General features: G+C 38.2%; 1 protein-coding gene across 1 annotated transcript; it reads right to left on the bottom strand.

Moving 5' to 3' along the window:
* Positions 1–1518: 1518 nt before the first annotated feature.
* On the bottom strand, positions 1519–11863 carry LOC104461457 (dynein heavy chain 7, axonemal-like; the record flags this gene model as incomplete). The annotated part of the gene is made up of 9 exons (XM_010073074.1): positions 1519–1827; positions 2221–2324; positions 3726–3903; positions 5782–5934; positions 6930–7160; positions 7851–7988; positions 8689–8874; positions 10157–10318; positions 11663–11863. Coding segments are annotated over 9 exons (1560 nt in total), but the record flags the coding sequence as incomplete, so codon positions are not given.
* Between the last annotated feature and the right edge of the window lie 150 nt (positions 11864–12013).

Raw genomic sequence — 12013 nt, 5'->3', positions numbered from 1 at the left:
AACGCCTTTAATCAGAGCCAGTTGGTATCATCTTCATTCCATTTCAAGTTAATGTGTGTTTCCTGTGGCCCTTTACGTTATGAAGCTTCACTGGTCAATTTAGTTTTTACTGAGAGCAGCTCATGTATTTTAAAGATATCAGTTGGTTCTTGCCAGTATTTCTTCCTAATGCAGTATCAAGAAACAGTATTAAGGGTCCATTTCAAAAAAGGGCACAGTTTCTTCAGTGAAGAAGCCAAAAGCCCAGGGTTCGGGCAGGCAGCTATTTGATGCTCTGAACTCAGGTTTTCTTTTTTCCTCTTTAAACAAGTTTACTGTTGGACCCTAATTAGCAAACACACTGTTGTTAGCTTCAGATTGCTGAATTTCTGCAGTGTAAGATCCTGGGTGGCATTTTTTCATAGTGCCGACATTAGGTCACTGAGTACTACTTTCAAAGAGACTTAACTCGCCAGATACCTTCTGAGGATCTAAGTTTAAACAACCTCTGTTTCTGATGTATTAAACTGACCCTTAATTTTCTTTTTCTGTTAATTCTGTTGAGTAGAAGGGGGTCATTATGTGGTTAAACTGATATTTTGTCAAATAATTTTTTAAAGTTTATTTCTTTTAATTCTTTTCAAATGAAGATTTCTATATTTCAAGTAGTATATTTACTTTTGTATTATAGTTGGAATATGGTTATAGCTTAATACACTTCCTCTATAGAAAAATAGTTAACTTCCTTCCAAGATCATCTTCAGGCAAGGGAAAAACATGGTCCTTGAAGGTAGGTACTGTATTTTTCATTAAAGATGGGTTGTTTCCTTTTATTTTCTAGTATTTATTACAAGTTATGAAGAGCAGTGTAACAGCTGTGACTTCTTCTATATGTTTCTACCAGTATTGAATTCCAAATGATTCTAATGTACACTTCTGAATCATGTTACAGACAATCTGAATTCCACTACATTTCTACTTGGCTTCAACATTCCATTCTGCTTGAATCTAGAGTCTCATTTAACTTGTATTTGTTGGAGGACATAAATGTTACTTGTGTATTACAATGCTGTCACTGTGTGACATCCCATATGAATTTTGGTGTAGATCACATTGCACTCAATCCGCTGTGATTATGCTTAGAAAATATTGTAGTTGCTAGATGCAGTGTGATTCTTTTTTTAAATTTCTTTTTTGTTCTTTCCCCTCCCGTTAACAATTGAGTCTATGGTTTAAAATGTGTAATGTATGTTTAATTATGGTCCTATAAGATAACTTGCTGAGCTATCAGTCTTTTTGTTATAACTAAATAATTTTTTAAAATTTTATAAAGCTGGAAATGATCAAATGCTATTTTGTTCATTGTCAACAGTGTTGTGTTCATTTTATGTATGTTCCTTATAAATAAGGAGCCTTCAGAAAATAAAATTATTCAAAGAGCAAATATTTTGTTGGCTTTTATAAGGTTTTATTGTGCAACATTTTACTTTAGTGTTTTGTTTCCAATCTCATGAAAGGCACAAATGCAACATTGTAAACACATGCATTTTGATGCCTCTCTTTGAGTGGCATTTCAGGACTGACATGCATCCCTTATATGTGATCTGGAAACTGCACCTACCTCCAGAAATTGTGGCAGGTTTATGAGTTAAGCTGACATAGTAATGCCACACCCCGCCTGATCCAGTGTTCTTGCGGTTTGTCTGAAGGGAGAGTCATTGCGATGACAAAGTTGGTGGAATGGCCTGTAGTTGACAGGATCCCTCTTCTGTCGCTGGTCTTGTACACTGGGGCCAGGTAACTCGGTCGCTGTGGAATGTCTGCTCGCTTACACGGCTTAAGCCATATCTGCAGTAAAGAAGAAAATAATCCTTTTCATCTCAGTTAAAAAAACCAAACAAACAAACAAAAAAAAAAAACCCACACCACTAGGGAAACAGTCTTGGCTTGGCCAAAGCATTTTGATGTTGGTTTTTTGTTTTGTTTGTTTTTTAACAGATAGCCCTGAAGACCCGTTTCCTCTTTCTTAGCAGATTGCTTCCTCTCCCAAATACGCAACACCAAATTTCCTGTCACTGTCATTATTAGCAGAAGATTCTCAGCTCCTCTCAGACATTTTCTATTTCAACACAAAACATTTCAATGTTTTTTTTTTTAAGAATTAATCTGTTACTTCCCTCAAGACTACAGTATTTGTCAATATATAATACTATAAAATGTCACCAAACAAAAGATACTGACCACAGGTACTGGATCATAGAGGATTTTTGGATGAGATTCTCCTAGCTTCTTAGCTTCCCTGTTCCAGCGTGCTCCATCCAAGAACAATCCCTGAATGTAGACCCCTGAATCGGTTGAAAAAGATACCATATTATGCAAAAACTGAAAATGTCTTCTAGTTGAGAGCAGCAGCTAGTGCTGTTTTGCTAACTGTCCGTTGATTGTGTGGGACTTAGTCAATTTTGTGTGTTCCAAATTATGATCAAACAACTTTGAGTATAACACAGTCATACTGTATTACAATTTACTATTGTTACAGGTCTCTAAAGATTATAAAGTTACAATGTCTAGTGACATCATACTGGATCTAGCCTTTTTGAGTGACAGAGGTTAAAAACCATTCCAAAGTACAGGACACTATTTTTACAGTTGTCATTTTATTATAAAGCTTTCTGCATGTACTGCATATTGTCAGCTTTAATGTTTCCAAAGTTGGAGATTTGATCGTATAAACAGTCTTTCATAGTTAGTCTTCATTTTGTTTCATAGCTTATGTTTCAAATTGCTACTTGCTTATTCCTTTCTAAAATGGCTCGCTAAAGGAGTAAAGTTAAAAAAAATGTTTACATGTTTAAAAAACATATGTATCTTTATTTTGACATGTCATCATGTCATGGTGTGGTGACATGACAAAATGACAGCTGTCATTCTATCAGCTCTCCAGAAGAAAATAATAAATTACAGGAACATCTGTTTTTCATTAAACTTGCACCTTCTTGTAGACTGAAAACTGTAACTCCTAAAACAAAAAAATAATCCTGCCCCAACAGAAAATGACTTGAAACAGACTGGATGCGGCCCTCCCAGGCTACCTGCCAAGCCCATCTTTTTACACAACTTCCAGTCAAACTGATCCTCAAGAAAAGTATTAAAAAGAGTATTAAGAACAGCACAGTTTAATCTGTCCTTTTCTCTGAGGAAGGGCAAGCTAAAAAACATATCTGCAACTGGAACCTAAGGTAAGGAATATATAATAAAGTGGTTTGATGAAGAATAGGGCTTTTCCCCTCTTAGAGCAGTCCCCTATTGCACACTGTGATCATATCCATGAGAAATATTTCTAAGGATAGTTAAAGTAGCATACCCAACTTCTCTACCAAATGTTTGGGTTTTCCTTGGCTTAGGAAAATACGCATCTTCAGACATATATACAGTGGAGTGAAATAAAGGAAAAAACGGAGAATTAGATATCACGAAAGTTTGATCTGTTTTGGGAAGTTTGGGGTAATGAGTGTCCTCTGTTGGTGTTATTTTATATCTGCATACTAATGCAGGAGGTGAACTAACCTCAGCAGTTTTTAAATGGTATTTGCCTCTTTACTTGTGCATCTCACAGGGAGCAGTGCAGTTGTCCATATTTTCCAGACAAATTCACTAACTTAATCACATAACTCTGAGTCTGCAAATAAATGTTAACTTCTAAATACATCAGCAAAGGCAGATAACTGTGTTGTGCATTTACTTACCATCTTCAGGGGCAATTTCATATTCCTTATCTTCCAGCACTTCATAGTCAAATTCTAGTAGGTCTATCGGAATGGTGTATTTTCTGGCATAGTTCTGCTGGGCACCTGTTAAGAACGCTTGAGTGAAGAAGAATCCTGAAATCCAGAAGACTGGTGGGGGTCCATTTTCATACCACAGCTGCAGCAGCAAAAGAGAGAGGAGGAGAAAAGAAAAAAAGTGTCTTTAGTAAAGCAAGTGTCTTCCAGAATAACAGCAGAAGTAATTTCTCCCTTTGTGAATCCAAGATGGTCTTTTTCTTTTCTGAAAGAGTGGAATTTGGATGGCTGCCATGTCTTTCAACAGCTTGTTTAAAATGTCACTAGCTTCTATTTAAAAACAAAACAAAACAAAAACAAAACAAACAAACAAAAATAAAACCAAACACCACCCACCCAAACAAAACACCCAACAACAACAACAACCCACCCTCAAACAAAAGCACAGACAGGAAAACCTCCAACGCTGTTGCCTGGAAATACTTCGCTTATTTGAACAACTTAGTCTGAATAAGTCTGTTAAACATTTATCATTCTTGTAAGTTCACCAAATTAAATTATCCTTTTCTCCCTTGTTATTGAAGGCTCTTCAGCATTCACCTTTGTTTCTGTGTGCAAATGACAGATTTTTGGCAGGCTGTTTTCTCTTTGAAAGGGTCATATTTCTCCCTGCCAGGGCCAAAGCCACATGTTGTAAGTGTAGAGACCAAGTTGAAGATGAGGAGGGATGGTTTCCTCATGAGGAGACTATGTGGCCTAATTAAACTTCTGTTGATTTGGGGGGTGGGAAGGGATGGGGCTTGTTTGTTTGTTTTTAATAGCGTACACTGTGGAGACCTCTGTATAAAAATGTTTTTTAAAAATGCCAAAATTAATTGGATTTGGTTGTAATATATGAGGTCTGTTGCAACGGTGAATATTTACTGCACGCAAGAAGACATTTTTCTGATTGTTGCAAACATCCGTTTTGAATAATGTCTGAAAAAATTTTGCTACAATCATCCACTGCAGAGAATTACAGTGAAGACAACTACACTAGTTGTCTCTACTAGTAAGTAGTTTTCCTCCCAATAAATAAAAAAATTATCCTCATACTAGTGGCAGTTTTCTGTTTGTACAAATTTAATTTCTGTCCTGGATTCTGTTCAAGAAATGGCACTTCTGTTGTTTACACATACTGCTGCCAGGCTTGCTACAGATGACAGTGGAAGTTATGGAGGTGTGTTGACCTGGTGATGTGTGTCCAAAATCATAAAACTGAGGTTCTCTGAAAATGCAGCTTTTCTGAATATCCTTCTCGACCTGAAACTGGATGCTGCTTTTGATTTTTTTAATATTTTTTTTTTAATGCACTCATGATTTTTGTTCCTAGATCTTTTGGGACCTGTTCTTATAACAGGTGTGGAGTAGGCAACCTGCTATGAGATTGGTTTTCTTCAGATGATTGAGATTACTAAACCACAGAATGGTGCTGAGAGTCTGGATATTACTAATTTAAAGTCAGTTTTTGGAATCTGCACTCTTACAGGTGAAGGAACCTCACTGATTCTCCCTAACTCATCTGGCTTTCTTCTCCAGCCATCTACTGAAAGCTTGGTATTTGACTTTAATGTAAGATTGTGTTAAAATATTTAACTAATTTAAATTTGCTTGCTGGAAAATAACGGTATTTTCCTAAGTTCTATTTCAAGTCATTACTACCACCAGATCTACATGCAGTTTGAGAGGCCCTTAGTAAATTCACTTCAGCCGGACGGTGCTGTCAGACAGCATTACTGACACAGTCTCTTCATGAGGTGTAGGGTATGTGGCAAAATGGAGTGCCTCAGGAGATGCTGTGATGAGCAAACGGCTCTACTAAACAGATGCACAAATGAATTGAACTTTATCTGCCAATTATTCAGTGGAAGTAATTTGTGTGTGTGTGTGTGCACGTTCACTTGTGGAGATGTCACCTGACATCAATAGACAAAAATAATGAGCGGCATTGAACAAATCTGTGTAAATGGGGTGTGCTCACCTCTAAGAACTTCAGTCTGCTAAGGAAGTCAATCACATAGCTGCCCAGAGGCTTGAGGCTTGGGTAAGACTTAAGCATCCATAGTCCTGGAATTCTTCCTTTCAGAATGCTGTTTGCTACTTCTTCAAGTTCAGCAGACATCACTACTAGCCCCTAAAAGAAATTTCGGAAAGGAAGATGTCAAAATGCCTAACAGCCTTGCTTTACCAATTAAAAATCAATGTGGCATTCTGTCCAACAGATGTTGCAAACTTCTAGCTAAGTCAGACAGGAGCCACACTGAAAACACGAATAATGGACATAGTGGATTTCATAAAAAGTTATTCCAGTCTGCTGTCTGATCCAGGATTTAGTCACCAGATTGGTCATGGAAAAGGTCCATAGCCTCTTTCGGAAAAAACTGCCCATACTGCTAAAACTCTCCCTTGCCATCCTTCCTCAGAAACATGGTCTTTCCAGAGCAGTTCTGAGTTTTACTAACTGTAAATGCTCTTTTTTTATAATTATTTAATGTTTCCTCAAAACTCTGCAACACTGCTGCAAGTGCCTTATTCTAAAGTGGCAAACTTTTCAGCTTGTAGTTTGGCTTTAACTGGGAGAGGAGTGGTGTTTGTGGGGTTTTTTTGTTTGGTGTTTTTTTTTGTTGTTTATTTGTTTGTTTTAACTGCCTCACCAGCCTTAAGCTATAATAGGATTAATAAAAAATACCCACACTGACTTTTTCCTGCTTTTCTCTGTATTTTACACAGCTGTAGCTTTTGATTCCTACTGAGAACATGGACTTTAGACTGTGATATTTTAACTGGAATCCTCACTGGCAGTAATTGGCTGTTCGAGGTGTTGAGGAGATCTCCTTTTATCTGTAAGAAACTGTATGAGGTGCTTCAGTCTTTCATGCCAGTGAGGCTGAAAAACAGATCTGAACCTAGTTACTGCTTGCTTTATTAACTAGCAAATCTGCAGTTAAAAACCTTCTGTTTTGGTTTCTCTACAGTAGGCACAATAGTACTTTTATATTCCATTGTCCTCCTATCAGTTTTAAGATACAGATCAATAAGTCAGTTTGGAATCCTGATTCTTTAAAGTGTTTGACTGACTCACCTGAATCACACTTCAGGGTCAGTTCTCTAAGGTTATCTTCAGCTCACCTTTATTGCTTTCTGGATGTTAACACAGGAGTCCCGTATTGTCTGCAATAACTTGTTATAGCGTCCCATCTCCTGGACAAGCACAGTATTCATGCTTTGAGTATAAGTGGTTGGATATCTTCTCATTGCTGCTTCAATGTCAAAATTTGGAGGAAGCTTACTCAGGATGTCACCTGTGACTTCTTGAACAACTTCATTGGTGGATTTTGCACCACCTCCAAATGCCCGAGACTAGAGAGAGCCAAAAATCTGAATTTATTTTGAGAAAAAGGAGGAGGACTTAGGATAGTGAATAGTTAAAATGCAGGAAAATTGAGCTGTTACAAAGGCATAATTTAAAAGATGACTACACTTCCGACACTCTTCCCCTGCGATTGAAATTAATTTGTTTCAGAATTTCTTGTATTATCAACATAAGTTATTAGCACAGAACTAACAAAATCTGGTTTCCTACAGATTTGTGTCCTTCTAAATTTTTTTCCTGAAATTCTGCTTTCACTGTAAACCAATCTTTCTCCTCCCATCTCTGATGTACCCATCAGCACCACTGGCTGATGCCAAGTTCTGTCTCACTGTCCCTCCCTGTCCATGAAACTTACAGGAACTATAGTATCCCTAGATAGATTGTACCTGGCTTACAAACTGGACAAGTTGAAAATTGTTAAAGGCTGGGGGGAATAGAGATACAGAAACTGACTGTACAATCACAGAAGCTATGTTTCCTTAGGAAGACAGACAGGGAAAATACAAAACCAAAAAAGCCTTAAAACATTCTTGGGTGGAACAGTAATTTCACCAGAATGGAGATAAAACACAAGCAGGTACAGTTAAAACTGAAAAAAAAAAAACCTAAACATTCTCACATGGAGATAGAGGAGAAAGTTATGGTAAGATGGTGTGTGACTTTTACTCTTTACATACCTGTGTAAGAAGAATGTTATCAAATAACAGTTGCGTTTCTGACTGATCCTTGGTAATATCAGCATTTGCATTCATTCCAAATATCTCTGGGGAAGGATTCAGTGGAAGTGTCTTTGTATATTCAATATAGCTTTGGTACTGAAAAAAGAGGGGAAAAAATACTCTAGGCTTAAAAGGAGATGCAGAAACAGCCCCTGACAGGCTGCAAGCTGTGTCTCAAAACCACTACAAACTCCCTAGAATACAGTGTGTAAACTAAGATGTAAAACGAAATACAGGGGCTGCCTGTTCCTCACAAATTCTTTTGTCCATCATCTTGCCCTGAAATCAGGACTGGCTTTACTTAAATAATTTCTGACAAAATTTCTGACAACTGTTGGAAATTCTCTTACAAAATAAGATACCTAGTGCAAAGGGCTGTGGCCCCTTTCTGGGCCCACTGCTTGCCAAGTGTCTAAAGGTATTTTGCTGATGTGTTAACGTAACTCTCCTGTGTGAGAAGTGAGCTGATTACAATGTCCTTTCTACCTCCAGCAGATACGATCTTCTGCCTATTTTATAATGCTTGTCACTTCAGCAGGCTGGGTTTCTCCCTCGTTGTCCCCTAAGTGTGCTGACTTGCGCAGAGCAAAGTCATTTAGTTGGTGGTAGTTGGGTTGTTTTGGCTTTTTTACATAATTTCTGTCAGTGAAACAAGTTCTAATAGAATGTGAGAGTAAGCCACAAAAGCGAACAGTGACAGCAATAAGCACTGAGGCATGTATCAATGTGAGCAAAGATAGGTCTATTTTTTTTAAAAAATAAGCTGTTGGTAATTCCATTGTTCTGGGATACTTACATCTCCTTCAGGAGGAGCAAAATAAATGCCACTTGCATCAAATTTATAATCCGTATTTGTAATTATTTCTGAGGAAAAGAACATGTTTAGAACACTGCGGAGCGTACGCCGATCCCAGTCATCAGTGACTCTGCCACCATAATTACACTCTCCGGTCATATAGCGAAGAGCATCATACGGCACCTCCTGAAAAAAGACAGACAATGATCCGAACTGCAGCCTAGCACTTCTCTAGACTGGAATGTTGGTATCGTTGTACTTTATTTGGAATTCATCCAGAATTCTCCCTGGAAAGTTTAAAAGCTGTTATTTACTTCTAGTTCATGCTTGTACCACTGTCTCCTGATCTCCAAATACTTTAATAACCATCAAGTTATCCAGCATTGCTTCTTTTGAAGAATAAGAGCACAAAAAAATTTATGTAGTAATGCAGCTGGAACTGCCTGAGTACAATTTTAGGAAAAACGTTTCCAAAATTATCTCTACTTGTTTGGCTATACGTACTTCTAAAATAAATGTATGCTGTCACAGTGCTATTTTTTAGAAAATAAAATATATTTAAAGTCTTGAGGTTGGGAGAATATGGACTCCTCTTAGGTGCATAAAAGACACAAAGTATGAGTGATAAGAGAGAAATTCTTTACAGGGCAAGAGTGGGTGATACGCTGCAAATCAGCTTGGATAAAGCAAATCAGTTGAAAAAAGCACCAAGAATTCTGTTTACTACATAGGTAAAAAAAAACGCTTCCTTCCCTACTAGGCATTACATTTGTTCATAAGCTTTGGTCATATAAGGGGACGACATCCCTCTCAGACTCCTCCCTTCTCTCTCCTGCAGGAAGAGAAACACATACCTTCATGAAGTTGCTTTCTCAGGCTGAATCACAATTTACCTATTAACCACATTGATAACCAAAAACACTTCAGGCTGACAGTGGTTTGAAAGTAACACCCCCTTCCTGTCCCCAGCCATAGATTTCACAGATTCTGGCTATAGTGGGTTGCTTAGGAAGCTGGGAGCTAAAGAAGTGTCATGTATTGCTAGCAAATTCCAGAGAGGCTTTAATGAAACACTGCCTAACTCTGCAAACAGGGAAGGAGACAAGTGTTCTAGTATTTTACAGCTTGCAGTAACATTGCCACGAGGTGAATCCACAGTTCCTGCCTAGACACAGAATTAAGATTGCAATGAATAAGGCAACTATATGGAAGAAAGCTGCTCTGTTTTTGCATGGCAGAACTTCTAAATTGTAATTTGAAAGTTTCCCACATCAGTTATATACCGATCATAGTACGCGAACCACTTCAAATGAATGTGGTTAGCACTACTGCAAGTAGACCTTGGCTTCTAATTCACTGCCCCCACTAAACTGTTGCTGTGGCAGCACTCAGCCTGCATTAGTACACATACTAATGGTCCTAGAAAGTGCAAGCAAGGACCAGTGACCACTGTGAGAGGTTGCCGTACCTCATACTGATCGAGGAAGATGTGCAGCTGCTGCACACTGATGCGCAGGTCGGTCTCATTGAATTCGTACGGAATGTTCCAACCCAATGGCCCAAAATTCCGCCTTTCTTGCACCAGCGCATGGAAGAAGCAGAGGCCATACAGCAATGTCTTGAACTCAGCCTTAAAAAGCAAATGCAACACCATTAATACTTCACGGATGGTTTAAACTCTTTCATTTTTTTTCTTCTGCCCTGCACAGCTGTGCTGTCTTTGAGTCACTCTGCTCTGGTTACACACTGTTTATGAGTCAGAGATAGCTTTTACTTGACATACAAAGGCCTTTAGCAGAAAGTCATCAAATTGTCATAAGCATCAATTCTAAATATTCTCTTAAACCAGTGTGAAGCCTCAAAGCAATTTAATTTTTAAAGCTATATATCCATGTACATGTAATTAATATACATGACACAACCAACTATGTGTATGAGACCATGCACCTATGATTTTTTTTTTTACACCATTGTATTATAAAACAGTGTTCACACAATATTTCTGCATTTTTTTCCCTCATTATTGAGACAGATTTCAGGCCATTAAAGAAAAACTTTTGTTTCATTTTGTTTTTCAAATGAAACCATTTAGCCAAGTACATGATTTAGAAGAACTACCTTAATTACAGAAAAATAATGTAAAATATGCTTGGAAACAGGCATCTAATTATGAAAAGAGTGGTTAAGATTGTTCCCAGGTTTTTGTTGTTTTGGGTTTTTTTTAAACTAGAGAGCTGTATTATTAATGCCATACCACAAAAATCTCAATTTAAGAAGTAGGAGAATAGCAATAAACTAAAAATTAAACTTACTTCACTATTGCCAGTAAGGAAAACCAGTTTCATTGTACTGAAAGACAACTATTTAATTTGGGAGTTTTTTTTTTTTTTCCCTCACAGAATCACAGAATATTAGAGATTGGAAGGGACCTCGAAAGATCATCCAGTCCAATCCCCCTGCCGGAGCAGGACACCTAGATCACATCACCCAGGAACGCATCCAGGCGGGCTCTGAATGTCTCCAGAGAAGGAGACTCCACAACCTCTCTGGGCAGCCTGTTCCAGTGCTCTGTCACCCTCACTGTGAAGAAGTTTTTTCTCATATTCAAGTGGAACCTCCTATGTTCCAGCTTGAACCCATTGCCCCTTGTCCTATCACTGGATGTCCCCGAGAAGAGCCTGGCTCCATCCTCCTGACACTCACCCTTTACATATTTATAAACATTGATTAGGTCACCCCTCAGTCTCCTCTTTTCCAGGCTAAAGAGACCCAGCTCCCTCAGCCTTTCCTCATAAGGGAGATGCTCCATTCCCTTCATCATCTTTGTGGCTCTGCGCTGGACTCTCTCCAGCAGTTCCCTGTCCCTCTTGAACTGAGGGGCCCAGAACTGGACACAATATTCCAGATGCAGTCATACACAGTCATCATGGTCTGGTTTAACTGATTTACAAAGTTACAGTACAACATTACTAACGGGTTTTCTGCAGCTGTTGAAAAAGTCAGGATCTGATATTGGATCCATCAGGTACGAACGAATTATATTGGCCCGTAAGCCTTTTGGTGCTTCACTAGTCATCTTCACTCCATTCTGAAGTACAGACACCGGGAATGTGGCAGATGGGTAACTGGTCAGCCAAATTCGGAAATCTGGATGTGTTGTATCAGGGTTTAGTTCCTGTAACAAACACATATAAAACCAGTCATTTGGAAGAGACAATAGATTAATACACACCTCAACTGCTATTATTAAAGCTTTTTTATATATATATATGAACAAAACCAAGTCCAGGCTCTGTACCACAAGAGCAATGTGTATATTTACTAT

This window comes from Pterocles gutturalis, unplaced genomic scaffold (assembly GCF_000699245.1).
Source record: "Pterocles gutturalis isolate BGI_N339 unplaced genomic scaffold, ASM69924v1 Scaffold51037, whole genome shotgun sequence".
NCBI lineage: Eukaryota > Metazoa > Chordata > Aves > Pterocliformes > Pteroclidae > Pterocles > Pterocles gutturalis.
The sequence above is the reverse complement of the archived record's forward strand: the minus strand, read 5'-3'. Positions and strand labels throughout refer to the sequence as shown.